Raw genomic sequence first — 22372 nt, forward strand, 5'->3', positions numbered from 1 at the left:
GCACAGTTGAGTAGAAGTAGAACGAAAAGAAGAGACAAAAACAATTAGACACTTCACGGGTAGACACGAGAGCGATGAGTAATTTGCAAAAAAAAGGAGAGACAAGGACTGTAGTTACAGGCTGCACAGAAACATTTGTGATGCACACCAACGAACAACACACCAACAAATAGATGCAGAATGGAAAGAAGAGACAAACAATTATACTCTTCACGGGTACACACAAGACAAGAGCAACACAATAATTGGCAAACAAAAAGAGACAAAATTATTGTAGCTGAACAGACGAAAAGAACTCAAAATAAATATAACCACAGTACACATATATATCTGAGGCTGTAGTTAGCAATGTATAATATTTCACAATATAATGTTGAACATACTAGTATGTATGTATGCGACATTCAAGATTCAAACTGTAACGGCCAGCGGCGGCGGCTGTAGCGCGTCTTTTTCTTATGAATTTATCGCACAAATATTATTATTTATTTTTTTTTTCACTCTTTTTTTTTTAATTAGTTTTTATCTTTACCATACTACCACGCACAAACAAAAAGAATAAGAATTCTTACAGTTGTTTTTCGTAGCACAATGCTACTTTTATCTAATCACAGTTTTTTTTTGTTTTTCGCCTTTTTTTTTCTCTTTGTTTTGTTTTAGATTTGTAGTTATAATTTGGCTTATTATTTGGATTTTCGAATCCCACTTCTGATAATAATAACACTAAACAATTTTATTAATATTAACACTAAACAATTTTATTATATTTATTTTAAAATACTTCGCGAACTCGACCGAGCGCCCGTCACCGTTGATATGGAATGAATGACATATTATACTCAACCACCAACTTCACTCAGTCGAGCTGCGTACACAGATACATATCCTTATATATCTAACAGAGTGATCGGGATTTTATCACTCTCTACAATATTGTCCCAGTATAAGTTCCTACAGTAGATTACCCATATTATTTCCCTGTAGGTTAACACATAGTAAATGTTTTTCCTAGGTTATAATTCTTTCATTTGATACTAATTTAATTGATGGCCGCTCAACGTCCAAAATGCCCATTCTCCTTTAGAGTAGGTATGCCGAGTTATAATCTAGCTAAAGACAAATTTAAAAACCTTTAAAATATAAACCTTTTTTCAGTCTTTCAGTTTCAAGTCTTAGCGATTTTTTAAGCCTTTAAAGTCGCTGGACTTATGTCGTTTCTGCCTAAAACGACTTTTTGTTGGTAAAACTTTTGTTTTCATCTAGCTATAGCTTTTGAACCCTGCTTCTGATTTTAATGAATAAAATAGCAGTAGATAGATTAAATCTTTACACTTCATTGATGTATAATTTTAAAGCTTGCGTGTCATGATGGCTGGCAAAATAATTAAAAACTGGTAAAATGTCATATATTCAAGAGTAAAACACGCTGCCACCGCGAGGAAATCGGCTATAACTTTTGAACTCTGAGTTCAATTTTAATGAATTAAATAGATATAGATAGAGTAATTCCTTACCTTTTTAAAGATGTATAACAAAAGGGTGTGCGTGTCAAAATTGCTGCCAAAATAACTTAAAACTGGTAAAAAGTCAAGTATTTAAATGTTGTCACCGGGTGAAATATTTCCATATATTTTGAACCCTTTTCTTTCAGTTTTCATATTTGGGGGGGTCTGACATACTTAATTTTTTTCTAGAAGATGAATAACTATACATAAATGAGAAATCTCCAAACAAAAAATTTGGGGAAAAATGGACTTATGATGTTTCTGAAATAAACGATTCATTTGAGGTGTTTACTTTATAGCCTGTAAGGAACCCTGTTACTATTCTCCAGTCTCAGCTGTTCCAGCTAAGATTGAAGCAGGTTTTATATCTTTTTTGGTTGTTTTTTTTTTTCCCAAGTAATAATTTTGCTTACCTGAGCTGCTTACCCAACATACTCCAATATTTCCAGGGCCCCAGTAGAGTTTGAAACCCATACGAGTTTGGAATTTATGGCATAAAGTTGCTTTAAGTATGACTTGTATATCTGAATTGATGGAAATGTTTAGGTTTTTGTATTTGTTTCAATAATTCGTTCACATTTCTTTGATGCCGGGTACAAAGAGGTTAAGTCAAAAAAATCGATTTTCGGATTTTTATTGGACTTCAGTCAGTTTTTTTTTCTCTTACGTTTGGTCCTATCGCCATAGCTCTAACGTATCTCCTTCCGTTAGAAATGATTCGGTACAAAGGGTGTAAGTCAAATTTTTTTAAATTGTATGGTACTAAGGGCGTTAGTTGAATTAACTCCTTTGTTTTTGCATTCATATTTAATTTTTAAATAAAAAAATTGATCCTAAAGCGTTAAGTCAAGAGGAAGAAAAAAAAACGAAAAGGGATTTTTCTACAGTATTATATTATTTCAAAAAGAATTTTCACATTTGGTAATTAATCACATTAATAATTCAAACTTTTTTTTATAAATTAAACCTTGTTATCAATGTAAACAAAGATTTTTCTTGACTTAACACCTTTGGACCAAGTTTATTTTTGAAGACTAAATGGCTCTAAAGTGTTAAGTCAACACAAATTTTATTTTAAAACGGTCATTTTCTGGTCCACAGCATATGAATATTAAAATAGATCTTATAAATCTGTGGCCACAACCAATAACCGCTTAAGTCGAAAAAGAAAACAAAATTAAGTTTTACTATAATGCTCCGCATTTTTTAATTTACCTCAAAAACAACTCAATCTTTTATTAACTCGATGTAGATGGTTTTAATCTATCGTTTTTTATAGTTAAAACAGTAAAAATATGTAGACTTTGAATTGGAAAGCATCATAAGACCACTGAAAATTTTTTGTCTTAACTCACTTAAGCGGTTATTGGTTGTGGCCACAGAAATGATGTTTCTGCATCATTACTTTTTAAAAATAATAATATTCAGATTTACAAACAAAAATTGAAATTTTTGTTTTTCCTCAAAGCTACATTTTCTGACTTAACACCTTTGTACCCGGCGCCAAAGATTTATCTATAACGTTTATTGAAATGGAATGTTTAGTTCTAAACCCAAATATTGTTGCATAAGTTGCATCAGCTGTTCTCGATCCATGACTTAACTGTAATGTTCGATATCGAGTCCCTCTCTCCTCTCCTCCTGCAACTTTACTCGTATATTTTCTTGTACATTTTCTAAAGAGCGGTACAAAATACTTGCACTTGATTTTAACTTAAATTCCTCTAAAATCTTTCTACTTCTTGTTTATGCTGAGTTCCCGGCCACAGTGATGTGTTCGGCACCGAAAAAGCGGATGAGCTTGCAAAGGAAGGCTCAGTACTTGATCCCCCTCTCATAGAACATAACATCAGAATCCCACAATGTGAAATAAAACGAAATATCGTCAGCAATATTGAATGAAAGATGGATACCTGCGATCACACCAGGAAACTATGGCAGAAAAAATCTAACAAGATCTTACTACTTAGTAAACCTTCCTTAAGATCCCTTATAGGCGTCTTAACGGGACATAACCTACTGAGGCACCATAAAAATAAAATGGGGCTTAGCACAGATGATCTATGTAGAGGCTGCGGCAATGAGGACGTAAAACACTGCTCACTTCCTCTGTCACTCACTGTCCAGCACTCTGCCGCACTAGAAAAACATTTTTAGGGAACTACTTCTTAAATAAATTAGAAGAACTATCAGAACTGTCAGGCAACAACCTACTGAACTTTTTCAAGTCTACCAAGTGGCTCGACCAACCATTGGATTCATAGGTTTTCACTTTTTTTCAGGGTATCACTGGCGGATCCAGGGGGGGGCACGGGGGCACGTGCCCCCCCTCAGAACTGGTTCATACTTAAAGCAAATCAAATTATAAGGGTTGTTAAAATATATGAATAATAACAGAAAGAACTTGGGTGAAACTCTTGTCTATTTCTGGCTGAAAATGCGAATTTTATTGTTTTTTGCATCCCTTTCCCATGAAAAGCTCCATCTCATAAATAAATAAACGACTATTTGTTGATGGGTAAACACGAATGTTTTTTTCGATTTAAAAAAAAGTGAATTTTCTAAGTGTTTTTTTTTTAACTTCAAAGTGATTTTGGTGAAAGATTTTGATATGGACATCAACAATCAAGGTATGAATGGTATTCTAAAAAAAAAATTAAATATATATGTAACTCTATTTTTTCATACGGAGGGATTGAAGTTCACACCTAAAAAATTTGCACCTTTTTCGTTGTTTTTTTTTTTTAACATTAGTGTTTTTAAAATAGCGCAACACTCCACAACATTGCCTATATATTATTGAACTGCTGGATATGTAGAACAAACTTGCATTTCAGAAGTTTGCCCAAAATTGCACCCTGAAAATAAAGACCCCTTGAGAAAAACTCTTCAAAAGCGACCCTTACATATAGATTTTTATAAACATTATGTTATTGAGAAAATTTCTCCAGGGATTCCTTTAAAAATATGTAAAAAAAATAGTGTTCCAAATTTCAAAAGAATTGGTGCATTAGTTTTGAAGTTATGAGGGGCACCGGCTTTGAAAACATTAGTTGTGGGGAGAACGATTTAAAGTTATGAACTCTGGACTAAAACGTTCGTAAGCGAAGTATTTAAATACCCATAACTTGGTAAATTTGGCTCTAATAGACCTACAATTTGAACATAATATTCTTGAGATATAAAAAAATTTTAATGCAAATAAAAAAAAAACAAAACTGGGTTTCCCGGGGAAAAAGTATGTTTCTGTTTTTTTTTATTTTTCTTTTAGAACTTTAATATTTATTAGAATGAAGATTTGAGTATTTGACTAAAAACTACTAGTTCATTAAATAATGGTATAAATATGTCCATGATATTGCAAAATTTTATACAAAATCAATTAAAAAACGTAAACATTTTTTTTTCTAAATTTTATCTTTAAAACTCAATTTCTCAAAAACTATTTAATGAAACAACTTAAGTCAAAAAATAAAATAAGGAATAGATTAGGTACTAACTTTAATATAGCACAGGATTGTACATGCATTTTATGATTTTTTATATTTTTTTTTTCAGGAGATAAGTAGGTAAGCACTTAAGTGGCTTTTACTCTAACAAGAAAATGAAAATTTTTCCTTCCGAAAAACTTTTTTGTCATTTGGTACTTATTTGATGCAGAAAATGTGCCAAAATATTTTTAGCCAGGTTTTAGACCAAAATACCGCACTATGCGTCGTTAGAATACGCTGCTTGTCAGTCAGTCGTCATTTTATTTCTAACTGTTATTGCTGATTTTTTTTGCCAATCCATCCCTTGTGCCCCCCCCAGAAAAAAATCCTGGATCCGCCCCTGCAGGGTATCACAAGGGATCTACATTGATCAAAGTGTGACGGTAACAACATCAACTGTCAGCCCATTTAACCTAACTTTCTACTTCTTTTTTCAATAAATTCGCTCAGTTTTTTGTTTTAGATGTTTCAACTTCTACGATTTCCTGCTTACTTTTTGTGATTGGGTGACGTAAAATAATGCCCTACAAAATAGTTCCATTTGAAATGCAGCTTTATTTATATGAAAAAAAAACTGAAATAACGCTCGACACTTTTATTCTGGTGAAGTTAATTCCCTTTGAATGTGAGAACCGATTCCACTTTTTTGGAACGAAATTCACTTTTTGTTGACTTATTACCCCCGGATGGTGGAAAATAATTTCTCATTTTGATACAGTTTAGGCTGTTTTAATTTACTTTCCCGTGCTAATGTTTCAAAAATTGAGATGCAATGAAGGACAAAAACCTTAGGTATTTGATGAGAAAATCACGACTGAAAAAAAAATTTCACGCTAAATTTTATAACGGCTTATGCGGCCCTATTTTGTAGAGCGTTATTTTACATCACCAAGTGATTGTTATGGTTTTAGCGTTACTGCATCTTAAATGCATTGAGAATAATGTTTCAAGATAAAGCAAAAGTTTTCTTATCTCTCTCAAAGTAAGAATCAAAGTTGATCATAATATAGGATTTAACATTATTTAGAGTCAAATAGAAAAGCAATGGCCCAAAGTGTCTTCCCTGAGGAATTCCAGTGTAAGCGAAAAAAGGATCTGAAAGACAGTTGTTTCTAAGAAGAAGTGAAATCTTCTCAATTGTACGAAAATTAAAATCAAATCTCTTCAGGTTTTATATATTTTTAAAAGAAATGATTTCGAGCATTGAATTTAGTTTCGTTTTATTTTATAAAATTTTCTAATTTCAGGAATTACTAAGAAAGATTTTTTAAGGGATGAATACTTTGAGCAGTACTTTGCAGTTGAGAGATATTATTTAAACTTGTTAGGGAAAAACTATGCAGGTTTAAAATACAAAGATCTAAAGATTCACCACTTTTAATATTGGTGATATAAAAATTGATGGCAATGTAAATATAACGTTAGAAACAGGAGCAATCTGAATAAAATGATTCTTAATCATTTTTGTGTACATAAGTTTTTTACAAAAAAAATTTACAAGCCCACTTCACATGAAATAAATTGTCAGCCCTGTTTTTAAGTAGCATGTGTACAAGTACTTGTTCTAGTAAGAAAACTCGAACCTTCTGAAATGGATTCCTTTCGTCCTCAAGTCTCGTTCTCATAATCTCATATGAAAAGTTGAATGAACTTGTGTGTGTATGAGGTTGAGTATGGATGCAGGAAGTTCCCACGAGGATGAGAAATGATGAGACTTTTCCTTTTCCTTATTTTTCTTCCTTTTTCCTTCTACAAAAGACACAGACAGTGTCCTTTTGCATTTTTCATCGTGTAATTGTCTAGCAGGCAAATCAGGCGACACAATGAGTGTGAGAAGAGTGGTCCTTTTTGTTCCTTCAAAAATTTCCGCCTCTTGTCTATAAAGGCGACTTGGCTGCTCTCAAGCCAGCACGTTTTCTAATCCAAAACGCTGAATACGATTATGTGAAACGTGACCTCTTTTTATTCTAATTTGTTATTTTAGCGATAATCGAGGAAATCCAATTGAAGAGAGGTCTCTTTTCTTTTCCCCCTCGTACTAAGCATTGTCTGGTGTCATTATCGTCTCTGCTATTGCATAAGGATGTGTAGTGTATGAAGAAATTTTGTGTTTTTGTTTCTACATTTTCAGCTGTGATTTTGTTTATGTGTAATTTTTGTCGGCCGAAATCTTGAGGTGCGTGAGAAACAGCTAAATGATATTTAACCCAAACAAGCTTTGAGAATCGTGCAAATTGTAGTTCATTTCTTCTTTATCACATACATTTTTTGTGTGTCTTGAAAGTTTGACATTTATTTGATTGTTGTTTTCTATTTTTTTTTTTTCTTGTCTTTACAGCTTGGGTCCTTGGTTGGCTAATGTGCAAGACCGTTACATATGTTCAAGGAGTCTCAGTAGCGGCATCAGTTTACAGCTTAATAGCTGTATCATTAGACAGGTAAGTTTTGTGTTAACAAAATACATGTGGACCCAATTTACATTTATACACAATATACATTGGAAATGCAATCTGCCAACATTATGGGATGTTAGCATGTGCAATTGAAATAATAAGCTGGACATGCAATTCGAAGAACTTTTGTGGCTATAACAAGGGTTGTGAATTGTGATTATAATTTATATTCGTGCGACTATGCCAAATGTAATTTTGTACAACTGGTAATTGAACCCTATTTCTGCATGTATAAGAGGGATAAATAAATTAGGATATGAAATGCATAGGTTTAATTTTGATTGACCTAGTTTAATTGATTGGGGGTGAATTTTTAGACGAACAACAAAAAGTTAATGTTAAAATGGTTACACATATTTCTTTTTTCCAAATAGAATTTATTTATTGAACTGTAAAACATTCAATTAAATATTTACTTCTATGATTTGTTTTACTTTAAATAAAAAATATTGATTAATTGCAAAAAGTGAGGTATTTATTCATTGCAAAAATAGAGCGGTCACATGAGTAGATAGATTAAAATCATGATTTCAGAAATTTTTTTTTTTTTTTTCAATCATGCTGAAATGAAATTTGACCGATTCAAGAAGGTAAATTTTCCTCTAAAAATATGTATATTTTTTTTTTAAATTCGGTATAGGTTTGCAAATAGAAAAAAACACTTGAAATCTCTTTCCTCAAGTTTTGGATTCACTTAAGAAAAAAGGTCGATTTGAGTGTTGGTCATAAATAAGGATTTCACTGCAGGGAAAGTCTAAGATAATCTTTCACCTCAATGATGACCAGAAATTCCGTCCTAGATCTTTTTAAAACATCGTTTCAATGAAAAAAAAAAAAACGTTAACACCATTTTTAAAAAAATACATTTTTATATAAAAATAAAGTGCACGACTGGGGTCGCACGTACTTGCTCTTGCAGTTCAAATCACTTTTATGTTAGTTTACTTGTAGATTTTCAGCCTTATTTATTAGATTTCACTAAACAGCTCTAAACGGCTACATAGTTATACAATGAAAAAACACAATTTCTTATACATATTTTGTTTCAGTTGATTACAAAATTATAAATTATTCAAAAAATAAATTCTTCAATGACATAAAAAAAATATAAATGTTTGCTGTGTTTTCTTTTTCTGAAAATTATTTGATGTTCAAATGACATTTAAGCAAAATATATTCTTATTCAAGCTCTAAACAACCTATAACGCGTTTAGCTTATACAAGCTCTATTAAACTTTGCATAAAGTTTATAAATGACAATTTTCTGTTTAAAGACATTATAAAGAGTACATAATGCTATGTACTGTCTATGATGAGTTTATAAATAGGGCTGTTTAAGAGCTGCCTCTATATAATTTTAAAGAAAGATTGATGAAAAAAAAAATTTTATTTGACTTTTTTGAAAAAAATAAAAGTGCACTTTTATATCAATCGCGTTGAATATTACGCCTGCAAAGTTTAATCCAAATCGTTAGAGCCGTTTTCGAGTTATTTGGTTTGAAATGAAAAATTTGTATGGGAGATACACTTTCTAAGCGAGATATAAAAAAAAACAAAAAAAAAACCAACTTTCAGAATTCTATAAAAATCATCTGTACCAAATTTGAAGAAAATCTGTCCACGCGTTAAGGCTGTGGAAATGTGTACAGATGGACGCACAACCGCACAGACGCACAGACGTACAGACGCACGGACGGAATTGCGAGACCCACTTTTTTGGATTTTTAAATCATCGCAATGTTGGTTTTGATTAAAACCTCAATTTTTTTTTCGACACGAAACCAATACTTGCCCTATAGAGCAAGTAAAAAATTTTCAAAAATAGAATTTAAAAAAAAAAATTACTTTTCTTACAATAAAAATAACTATTATTTCTTATATTTAAATATTATTACAGTTATTAAAATTTTTCTGAATAATTTTTTGCACAGATCAGAAATAAATCTCAATTTAAAAAAAAAGAAAAATTTCGGTCAATGTCTGAGAGAAACCTTTATTTTTTTATGTTTTGGTCAAGCAGTGAGATTTATCGCTGAGAGAAAAAATAATACTCATCTGCAATTGTATCAATTAGAACATATCGGCCCCTAAAATAGAGCATATCGGCCCCTAAAATATTCGAAATTGCATTGGTTGCAGCAGCCTACATTTTATTTTAAGAGAAAAGAGAAAACTAAGAAAAAACATCCTTTTCATATTTAGGTATTTTTGCAAAATAAAGACATTTTTGACATATTTTCCTTTGAATTTACAATTTTCGAAAGCGGTTGACCTTTTCCATTAATTTTTTTTTTGAAAAATCTCAATTATTGATAGGTATTTAAAAAAATAAAAAATAAATCTCAACCGATAACTTTTATTTTCGATTTGTAAAAATAAATCTCAAACCTTAACCGAAACCTATATTTTAAGTAATGTGGTAACTCTCAGAGAGAAAAAATTCAAAATAAAGGTTGACTGTTATTTCTGGTCTCTGATTTTTTGTTAAAATAGATATAAATTTTGACTTTGGTTTCGAATTCCAGCAACAATAAAAAAATTGTTAGAAAAGTATACTTTGATTCAATTTACAAAACAAAATTAAATATTCAATTAAAAAAAAGTAATGTGTTATACCAAGTTTGGAGTGTTTTTTTCTTGCTTTCCTTAAAACGTTATCTGTTAAAAATTATAAGTCAATAAATTTATTAGGGTAAAACTATACAATACGCCCCACTTTTTTTGAATCTTTAATAAAACAAAAAAAATAAAGGAAATTAATAGTTTTTTTGGTAAATATAAAAAGTATAGTCTTTTTTCTTACTGTTGGCATATTCATATGTACTAAAATATGTTAGCATATATTATATATAAATCGTTTAAAAAAAGTTCAAGTGGGGCGTTTTGTAACTCATTTGCTGGGTAAAACGCCCCACACCAGTTACAAAACGCCCCTAAGGAAAAAGTAGGTACAAATGTACTAAATTAGAAAAATTAAATTATTTGATTTTGGAATATAGAATTTTGCGATGCTTTGCGGCCGCAAATGTTGCAATCTGGTATGTATACATGGTAAAAAAACTCGTGCGACGCCATATGACAAGATATGCGCTGAAAACTAAACTTCATTAAAAACGGTCCTGTAATAATTTTCGTTTTTGACCATAATGGCCGCAGTGTCGTCCTTTTGTAATTTAATGCAATTCTTAAGCATATAGCAAATAAAAAAAAATGTTGATGAGTATTTTACTTCATAATTTACTGGGGCGTATTACACTTACTGTACTGGGGCGTTTTGTAAATTTCGAAGTGCAATACGCGCATGCAAAAATATAGCAATCCAAAGTGATTTTAAGGAATTGTCAAAAAAGGACTAAGAAGCCCAATTTTTGAACTTTATAAATATATATATCAATTTGATATGGTCTTTATACTTTTTGAAAAAATGAAATTTTGTCTGCGCTCTCCGCAATATGTTTTGGTGCCAAATTTTTGTTTTGCTATTTTTTTCTTTTCAGGGCACACAGAATACTACAACTCAATAACACAATTGACGAGCAACTTAATTTAGTTAGAACAGTTTTCGTTTCGTTTGCTTAACAACACCTGTGTGCGTACGAGACTGGTGGGGCGTTTTGTAAACTGGGGCGTATTGTATAGTTTTACCCTACTTAATTATACTTGTTATTTTGCTCTGAAAACTTCTTTTTTTTTTTGCATTCAAATTGTAATATCTTTCGTTCTAATTTCACCTTTGATTTGTATACATTTTTGAAAACTGCAATAACACGGCAAGTTTTCAAAATAATAAACCAGTACCACACAATACAAATTTTTTTCAGGGTGTTGCTCTGAAATAAAAGAAAGAAATTGAGTTTTTATAAAACATGGAACTGTTAATTAATTTGCAGCAAAATGGCGTATGAAATGAAAAATATTTTGTTTAATTAATTATTTCTTATATTATTAGGCAATGTTTTAGTGAATGAATTGTAAAAAACAAAAATCATTTATAAGCGGAGGAAGCTAAAATACTGTTGCAAATTGGGATTTTTCGAAATTTCAAAAAAAACTGCATTAAATCGAAAACCGTAAGGATTTGAGATGAACAAGTTACCAAATTCTGAGAGTTCTAAAGTTGGCCTATCAGAATATTTCGTTTGATCCATTACTTTTGGGACACCCTGTATATTTTTAGTTTGTTTTGCTGAACTGCAATAATTTTTTCGAAAACTTGAGATATTTCTCATCATTTAAAAAAAAATAAATTTTCTTCTCTTTTTTTCTCATATTTCTTCTGATATCTTAATCAAAAACTTTAATTTTGGTGTTAACTTGACGTTTTACAATGGAAATACAGTTATTACTGTCTTATTTGAAAAAAAAAAAACAAAATAAATATATAATTTTTTGCAAACAAAGGTAACAAGTTTGGTATCTATTTTCGAAGTAAAACATATACGGTCACTGTGGCGTATGTGGAACATTTTTTTTTTTAACCAGTTTTTGTTGGTATTATTCATAACACTAATTCTTAATCGTACCAAAACAAGTTATTAAAAGTTTCTCCACGCAAATATAAATAAACCCAAAAAATGTAAATATTCCAAATTATACCTCCTAAATATGGTATTGGTATTTTTTGTCCTTAAGATTTATTTTGTGTAATACAATTTTGTACCCATTCAAATTTATTTATAGCCTTCAAATTAATCACAACCTATAGGTACTCAAACTCGTACTACACGATGTTGGCGCTCAATAATTCTATATATGCCTGTCGTGTCGTCGTCGTTGAACCCAAACCCCAACGAACGTTGTAATAATAAATCATATTGCTAGTGAATTACAATTTCCAATTATTTGACGCTTGATAAACCTGTCCCACACAAGTACTCTGGGATGCACTTCAGATCTGAAGAGTGAGAGAGACATGAGCGGAGCCTACACACACAAAGTTCCTTCTTTAGCGGAAGAGATCTTACAAAATGAATATAAATTAACACCGAGGACGTCGAACACTGTTATACATAATAGAGGGTATCAAAACTCATCTTTGGAATATGAAATTATACGAGTTGTAAATTTTTTCTTTTTGTGAAATCTTTTGCCCTTAACCCTTTTACCTGTGCAACTACAACAACTATATTGCCTCTGATGATGATGATGATGCTCTTTGGCATATAGAAAAGCAATATTGTGTGGTGCATGAAACGATATAGATTTAAATTTAAATTATGCAAACATTGAAGGACAAAGGCGAGGCGCGCGGCGGCGGTGTGGTGGTGAGATGGTGTGAGGAAAAAAGTGTTGTTTCGTAACAGCTATGAGCCACTTATGCAATTTACCGAATTAATTAACCGAACCATCGCGTTGATGATAAAATGCTATTTTCCAACATGCCGGTTGCGTTTGTGTAGGTAATCATCATGCAGGCGGACTATGCAGGGTTGCCATATGTTTCTTTATTTTCAGAAAAATAAACAACAAAAAAAGTTGTTCGATATTTGTTCTCCTCTTTAGACTTACACATTTCAAAACGATATCGATAGTAACAAAAACATCTTTGCTATTAACTTCCCATTAAGAATTAGAAAAACATCAGTCATTTCTAACTTTATTTATTTTCGCTGTTGTATAAATCCTCCAATTGCTTCTAAAAGATCAGTATTTTGTCCAATTTTCTTTGTTTCTCACAAGCTTGTCTAAAAATGTTGTCAATTTATTATAGATCTACTTCATAGGAATTTCTAACAGAACTGCGATTTCTTTGTGATTCCTACATTCAATATTGCGTTCATGGTTTGCTGGTCTTTAATAAAATGCTTCCTTAGCAAAAAATTGCTGATATAGTTTGTGATAATTGTGTTTCTCCTAATCAAAAAATTATGAACAGATACTTAAAACATACCTTTCCCACGAGTTAGGTCATGTTGTGGATAGATTTGAGACTGCTATTGCGATAGCTGCTTTCAATCACTCTGCTTTTCCACTTCAGCAGAAAAAAGTTGCCATTGCTCTTCAATATGGCTGCTCACTGCTCACAGTCTTCCACCTTACAAAAATCCAACCCAATTCAATTTAATTAGTTACTTTCTTTTTCTCATACAATTGAATCGATTATTTTCAAAACATGAATATTTTTGGTTAAACCCACAATAAGGTTGATTTTATAAATCCTTAAGAATTTAAATCTTAATTTTTGTATTTAAAATAACGCTAAAACTTGTTAAATTAATTAAATATTTTGTCAAAAACTTTTTTTTAACAAATGGACTTATCATGTTTTGAAAATAAATGAAGCTAAGTAAAACTGTTCTCTGTTATTTGAAGACTAGGGTCGATAATTTTTGAAACCAAAAAAAATCATAGTAGAATGAAACACATTGGAAAAGGAGGTGAATATGATGAAAACTAAAGGAAAAATAAATTACGGGCGAGCCGAGTTCGGGAAGTGGGTGGGTTGAGTTTTTAATGGTAAAAAATGGTATATCTCGATTTCCGGCAAAACTACAAGTCCTATAGAAAAAAGTTGTATGGCAAAGTTGTAGGTAATAATAAGATCTAAAACTTTTGTATCAACAATTTTTTCACATAACCTCAAAATTTATGTGAAAAATTCAAAAAACCGATTTTTTGGTTTTTTATTTTTATCTTTTTCAAAAACAAAAATTTTCCTACGAAATTTGGTGAAAACTTACCTTGTTATGTCCCAAATACACTGTAATTTATTTGATTGAAAATATTAATTTGTTTACCTTATTTTGACTTAATACCAAAAAAACACTCTAATTTTCAATCGAAAATTCACGTGTCAAAATATCAGCCTTTTTCAAAAAGTCGGTGGGCATTTTGTTCGTTAAAATGTCAATTTTCTGATGGTGTAAAAAAAAAATTACATAAGTATACTATAGAACATGTTCTCGTAAAATGCAAAAAATGAAAAAAGCTTGAATTCGAAAATTTTTCTTATCATTATTTACAATTTTGGCCTATTTATTCAGATTTACACTTTAATTACTCAAAAACGTAAGATTTATCAATGTTACATGAAATTCCTACCTACCTACCAACCTACCAACTTTTTGAAAAAAGCTGATATTTTGACACGTGAATTTTCGATTGAAAATTAGGCTGTTTTTTTTTGTATTAAGTCAAAATAAAGTGAACAAATTAATATTTTAAATCAAATAAATTACAGTGTATTTGGGACATAATAAGGTAAGTTTTCACAAAATTTCGTAGAAAAATTTTTGTTTTTGAAAAAGATAAAAATAAAAAACCAAAAACTCGGTTTTTTGAATTTTTCACATAAATTTTGAGGTTATGTGAAAAAATTGTTGATACAAAAGTTTTAGATCTTATTATTATATATAAATTAAAATTAACTTTATAAGGTGGTTTTGATTGACTTTAGTGTGCGGAATTCAAAACTGTTTACAGATTTTTTCTATCACGTCTAGTTTTTGAGCTATACTCATCACTATTTTCGCTATAAAGCTTCAAAAACTAATTTTTAATTGAGTTTTTTTATGTTTAGTAAAAAATATATATTTTCCGTAATATGTTGCTCTTTATAAGTCCAAATCAGAAGACGCAAGATGGAATTTTATTCAAAAAACCATTCATTACTTTGAAAAAAATAATCAAGATTTTGAGATATGTATCTATCATAAATTTCTTTTTTCAATATCTTTGAGAAAAAAAGTAGTTTTGAAAAAATATAAATACCTTTAGGACGTTTTAATATGGCGTTTTGAGATTGCATAAGTAGTTTTACAAAAAAAAAAAATTAACGGTGATGTAATTCGATGTCAAATGTACCCAAAAAAAACGCGTTTTTGACCTATTAATATTCAATTATTTCAAAAACGTGACGTGCCAGTAAAATTTTGACTTCAGATTCGGACTCAGCACTCAGGTTCTTGCTCTATATCCGTTGCCGACCAGTGTAATTAAAGAATGATTAAATAGCAGCTAATAATAGCAGCTCTTTTTATATGGCACGCATCTAAGGACTCTTTTAACCAGCTTCTTTTTTAATGCCGTTGAAAAAAAGTTTTAAGTCCTTGCTCCAATGCAATTAATCCATGTCATGATGACTTATGGTATTGATGTAAAATTTGAATAACGCACAAGTAGCACGGAAAATATTAAAGAAAGACTTAAGAACTCAAAAACGCTTCTGACCCTCTTCTTAAAGAAGAATGTATGTTTTTTTAAGTAACGGTCCGTTAGAAGAAATTAAGAAAGTTAACCTGAATAGAAAGATTAAATATTAAATAAATAAGCTAGAAATTAAATAAAAAATTAAGACTAAATAAAAAAGTGAGAGGTCTTATACTGAGCATAATAGTATGTAGAGGTATATTTTCAGTGATTTTATTCACCGTTATCAATTTCTTTCGACAAATATTAAGTTTAAAGAAAAAAAATGTTACTTTCCATCTTTTAAGATAATGTTGGCAACCCTACTCCTAGCTGGCTGTTTTGATGGTTGCTTGAATGGTGCGGTATGAAAATTTGCCACTCAAAGGGCTTTTATAAATTTTACATTAAATTCCACTTTTTTTGTTGTGGTTCTTTTCCCCAAAAGAGAACAACGTCGTTTATTTTGTAATTAAACAACAAAATACTCTTTTTGAGTACTCGCCACGTTTATTTTCATATTTATTTTTTTTTTTTTAATTTTTTTTCATTATAAATTACTGGAAAATCACAGCACAAAACCACAAAAAAATAAAAATTAAAAAAATAAACAGGAATTTAAAATTATATTATTGAGTATCCTTTTCCTTATGCTTATCCTTTGTAACAAATTAAATGAGAATTATAAAAATGTTAAGGCTTAACATAAAATTCACAAAAAAATATAACAGAGCTTAAGACACTAGAAAAAGAGTATTAGAATGAAAATTACTACTACAATGCTACTATACACAATGAAGACCGACGATAGCTTGACTCATCCATCAGGATATGGAATTAAATAATGAGGATTATACTAGAGCAGAGGACTATAATAGCGAAAACCAAATTTATGTAGGTCCTTACTATTAGTCAAAGGCAGAATTAAAGAGTTTATAACATTTTTTTTTTGTGCTTCGTTTACAGCCTTTTATGCGAAAGTTGAGGGTGAGGCTATGTAATTTTGGAAATTAGTGTTTTTATACAGGGTGTCCCAAAAGTAATGGATCAAACGAAGTATGCTGATAGGGGATCTTAAGGGCTCTCAGAATTTGGTAACTTGTTAATCCCAAATCCTTACGGTTTTCGATTTAATGCAATTCTTGTGTAATTTCGAAAAATCCCTACTTTGCAACAGTATTTTGCTTCCTGCGCCGATTATTGATTTTTGTTTTTTACAATCCTTCTACTAAAACATTGCCAAATAATAAGGAACAAATAATTAATCAAAACATTTTTTATTTCATACGCCATTTCGCTGCAAATTAGCTAACAGTTTCAAGTTTTATAAAAAGTCAATTTCTAACTTTTATTTGAGAGCAACACCGCAAAAAAAATGTGTACGGTGTGAGAATGGTTTATTATTTTAAAAAGTTGCCCTGTTATTGTAGTTTTCAAAAAAGTATAAAAATTCATAAAATTGCAGTTAGATCGCAAAATATTACAATTTTAATTCAACAAAACAGGTTTTTTCAGAACAAAAAACAACCAAAAATAAACACATTTTCTCGAACTGTTATTTGTTTATTTTTCTTTGAACAAAAGCCTCTATTTTTGTTTGTATTTTTGCTCTGAAAAACCCTGTTTTGTTGAATTTAAATTGTAATATTTTGCGATCTAACTGCAACTTTGGGAACTTTTATACTTTTTTTGAAAACTACAATAACATGGCAACTTTTTAAAATAACAAACCATTCTCACACCGTACAAATTTTTTTAACGGTGTTGCTCTAAAAAAAAAAGTAAGAAACTGATTTCTTATAAAACTTGAAACTGTTAGTTAATTTGCAGCAAAATGGCGTATGGAATAAAAAATATTTTGATTAATTAATTGTTCCTAATTATTTTTAAATGTTTTTGTAAAAGAATTTTAAAAAACAAAAATCAATAATGGGCGTAGGAAGCAAAATACTGTTGCAAAGTAGGGATTTTTCGAAATTTCACAAGAATTGCATTAAATCGAAAACCGTAAGGATTTGGGATTAACAAGTTACCAAATTCTGAGAGCCCTTAAGATCCCCTATCAGCATACTTCGTTTGATCCATTACTTTTGGGACACCCTGTATAGAAGGTTGTTTAGGACAATGTTTTACTTAAGAGAATAGTGAAGTCATACAGAATATAGCACTCTAATTAATGAGTTTCTATTTGTTGTCTTCTATTTTTTTGTTTCTCCTTTATTCGAATCTGGATTATGTTTTGTAGATAAATTACATAAAACATTTCACTCAACTTCAATTTGGCGGCACAACGAAAATTTCAGTTTGTGTATAAATTTTTATTTATGGAAATAAAGAAAGGTCAAGAAAGATAATAAAATCATGCATTATATAGCGCCTGCAACTTTAACGGAGTTTATCTCTGTTAGGATCATTACTTATAGGCCAAGTGGCTAGACTAGACATTTATTTGTCGACCTTGTAAACAATAGACATGTGTGATTTTTTTTGTTTGATGATGAAATTTAAGAAGCAATTACTTGTATAATTAATAGAAATGCCGCTATTAGAGTTAATTAATTGAATATTATATTCAAAAATAATGTGAGAAGTTTTGGAGAAGAAACTTTTTGAGCTAAGAGCATAAATCTGATGTCTTTCTGAACGTCTCAGCTTAACTCTTGGTTTATTGCAAATTAATTTGTGAAATTGTCAAGTAATTTTTTTAAAACTTGTATTTAGATGCTTTTGTATATGAGATTTCGTTAAAATTTAATAAGTTTAATAAATTTAATAAAAAAAAACTGTGTTTTTTCGAAAAAATAAAATTTATCAAAAAATCCTTTTGAAACATTTGAATTGTTTCAACAAAATCGTTAGTTTATGACGAGTACCGTTACTTTTGGTCCTAAGATTGAACCTCAAAAAACCCACTTGAAAAACTTCTACAAAAACAAAAAAATTGAACAGCATCAACACATTCCTTTTGGCTGTAGCCAATGTCAGATGCTCCTTTATTTGTAGCAATGGGAACTTTAATTGCTCCATAATATTTATTAGAAGTTTGTTAAATATCGTTTTTCATTTTTTTTTAATGTCATAAATTATTTTTAGCTATAGGCACTTTCCTAAAGAATTACAGTTAACCAAAAAAAAAAAAAAAAAATATTAAAAAACAACGGCAACATTTTCAGTTATGAATGACGGTCCTGACAAAAATAGTATTTAATGTGTTTTTTTTTTTTTAATTTTTTGCCTAGTTTTAACTTTGTGTAGTTACAAGTGTACAACTCTGGCTTTTGAAAAAGTTATTATTCATACACGAAGAAAAAAAAAGGCACCTTAAAATAATATGATGCGCACACATTAAATTTCACCACCTTAAAATTAGGTGATATCCGCTTAAAATAAGGTGATTCCACTTAAACTCAGTTAAATTTAATGTGAATTCTCATCTTATTTTAATGTGAATTTTCATCTTAAAAAACCGACAAACCGACGTACACTCTCTTGGGGCAAGCGGGGCGACGCGCCGGGGCCCCCAACCGACCTCAGGGCCCCCACTGGAGACAATGCAGAGAATTAAACTGTTAGCATAAATTGAGTAACGAAGCAAATTTAAATGTATTTGAATCACTTCGGATACAAGGGAGACAAATTATGTCATTCAGTATAATGTATAACGCATTACCCCAGGGGCCCCAAAAAAAATAAACTGCTTTTTTAAAAGAAAAATTATTTTTTAAAAGAAAAATTATAATTTTATCTTAGGGCCCCAAAAAATATTACTTTAAAAATCTTTGCAACCACAAATAATAAATTAGGGGCCCCAAAAAAGCAAAAAAACAACTTCAAGCCAGGGCCCTGCAATGGCCCCAAATGCCTTTACTTTAGGACTTAAAAAAAATTAAATAAAAAAAAAATTGTTTTTAAAATTAAATTACATTTGTTGATGGATTACTTAATATTACTTTAGGAGCCCCCAAAAATATGACTTCGGGGATCCAAAAATATTATATGAAGGGTCCCAAAAAATAATTTTTCAATAACCCCTTTAGTTGAGAGGCAATCAAATATTAATTTGGGGGTCCCAAAATCTATTCCTAAAGAGCCCAAAAATATTCATCAAATTTTCTGATGACATGACAAATATTATTTGAGGATCCTCAAAAGCTATTACTTCAGTGGTTCAAAACTATCAAATGGAAAATTAAATATCAATTTAGGGACCCCAACATAAATACATCAGGGCCCAAAATAAAAACATTACGTTATTGGTGGCATTCCGAATATTACATCAGAACAGAGGCCCCAATACCTATTAATTCTTGGCTCCAAAAAAATTATATTATATTTTAGGGGCCTCTAAGCACTTAAGAACTATCAATTCTAAGCTTAAAAAAAATTATTTTAGGGGTCTCTAAATATTTAATTTTGGGGGCCCCTAGAACAAGTATTTACTACTTTTATGATTGAAATTTTAAGTAAGTATAGCAAAGTGCATTACGAACATATTAAAACATTAAAATAAACCTAAAAATAAATAAGCCATACAAAAAAAAATGTATGGCGTATACGTACTTTTTTTGTATCTAAAGGGCCCCCAAATATCAAAGGGGCCCCAAAATGTAGTCTTGCCCCGTGACCCCGACGACTCAACGTACGCCACTGGTGGAAGTCATCTTAGCAAAAAACCATGCAGAAATCGGCTCAATTTAATTTTATGGGGTCTTTTTTCTCCGTGTACTTAAGACGTTTGTTTACTTCAAGATCGACTGAAGACGTGTCACCACCCGAGTCGAACATTTGGCACTATTTAAATCCTATTTAAAACCCAAATATTCTTTGTTTAGATTCAATAGGTCATAAATATCACTAAATTTCTAAAGGAAATAACCTCTACTTAAGACCTCAAATAGTCGGTTATCGGAAAAAATCCCATTTTGGGTAGTTACTTAGGACCAAAAAAAATATGATTAAGTCCTTTTTAAAACCTCAATATTCTACAAAAACGCATTAAGTCCTATATATTCTACATATTTTCAAAAATTCGATAGGCCCTTCTTTTCTTTCTAGGGTCTATAAATTCTTACTAGATCACACAAATTCTAATTTAAATATAAAAAATGTTCAAAAATGAATATAAAAAATGTATATAAGATATTATGAAGATCTGAAGATATGATTTAGTCCATTTGTTACTATCAAGTAGTTGTTGTTTTTTAAAGATTATAATGGAATTGACGGAAAACAGCAAGCCTGACTGCAAGTATGGAAACGTACGAAAATTCAAAATTGCTTACTAAATTTTTTTTTTATTAGTTTTTTATAAAAAAAATGAAATTTTTACAAATTCAGTTCAAAACTTCAGTGAGCTTTAAATTTGATTAAAAAAACAGAAAGATGTTTCTTAAATAAATTTACCAACAAGTCCAGTCATGTAAAAACAAATAAAATGCATGACTGGGTCACACTTCTTGTAGATCAAAATACGTATATTAGTTAACCATTCAAATGTAAAATTTTAATAAGTTACCTACATAAATCATTTCTCTACTTTTTTTTAAACAAAATTCTTTTAACAATATGGATAAGAGCCGACCTCAGTGACGTTTTTTTTATTTTTACAAAAATACTATATTTCTGCTATCCGTATTTTTTGAGAAAAACTAAGAACCCAAGTTTTTTAAATTTACCGATAGCATAACCTTTACTAAATTAAATCACAATCATTAGAACCGAACAAAACAAAAACAAAATCATTCGTACCAAATTTGAAAAAAATCCGTCCACCCGTTATGGCTGTTTTTCATGTAGGTACATATGGACGCACCGACACGCGACGACGCACGCAACGAACTTACAAACTGACAAACACACCGACGGACGTAATTATGAAAATGACTTTTTTTTGTTTTTTTTTTTAACTTGTTTTAGAGCCATTATATTCAAATCCCGGAATTTTTCAATATTTTAACAATTTAACGAAGGTGTAAGAAAAATCTGGCCGCCTTATTAAGTAGGCACACTCGTTCTTTACTTACTTTATTTTTTTTTACTAAAATATAATTTTTATTTTCATTTCACTTCTACATTTCAAATTTCACTTCCACTTTTTTCTTTGCATTTTATTTCACGGTGGTTTTTTTCACTCAATCAAAAAAAATAGCCGATACCGACCGTAGGTACTCGCCGAATGACCTATTTCAAATGCACTTTAAAGTCACAAGTGCACGAGACAATGGTCAAGTTTGTTGCATGTCTGAACTTGTATTTTTAGGACATAGCTAGAATTTTGAGTTTTAATAGTCTTAAGAGTTTGAAAAGTACAAATTTCAAGAAGAACATTTAGTACTTAAAAAGTGTTTGGTGTTTTAATAGTCTCAAACTAGCTTCAAAAGTGTAAGTGGTATCTACCGAGCTTAAAGAGCTTTTCAAGTACATAGTAAGGTCTAAAAATTCTAGACACAAATAGAATATTAAGGATTAAACAAGTGTTTTCAGTTTTAAAAGTCGTTAAATATATGTCGTCAAGGTTTCTAAGAAGATACTGAGTATAGTAAGTATACAAAGTTTATATTTAGGTATATTTTAAGATGAAAACTACCTAAATAGATTCTATTAATCAGTTTGAGATCAAAATTCGTACATAAAGTTCGACTCGGGCACCATCAAAAATGAATCTGCCTTTACAAAAGTAGAAAAAGTTTGACATTTATCATTTTTTAAATTTAATTTTCAGTACTTAAATCAATTTACTTCTTAAAATATGTGAGTAGTCTATAGTGTTTCCCACAAATTGTTTTGTTTCATGTTC

At 30.3% G+C, this 22372-nt stretch overlaps 1 protein-coding gene across 1 annotated transcript in view; it reads left to right on the plus strand.

Annotated features, from left to right (window-relative positions):
• LOC129913307 (neuropeptide SIFamide receptor) overlaps nt 1-22372 on the plus strand; it is a 148825-nt gene that overhangs the window by 86574 nt on the left and 39879 nt on the right. Inside the window, exon 2 of the mRNA XM_055991913.1 lies at nt 7335-7434. Coding sequence (XP_055847888.1) covers nt 7335-7434 — 100 coding nt within the window. The remainder of the gene's footprint in view (nt 1-7334; nt 7435-22372) is intronic.

This window comes from Episyrphus balteatus, chromosome 3, assembly GCF_945859705.1.
Source record: "Episyrphus balteatus chromosome 3, idEpiBalt1.1, whole genome shotgun sequence".
NCBI classification, from domain to species: domain Eukaryota; kingdom Metazoa; phylum Arthropoda; class Insecta; order Diptera; family Syrphidae; genus Episyrphus; species Episyrphus balteatus.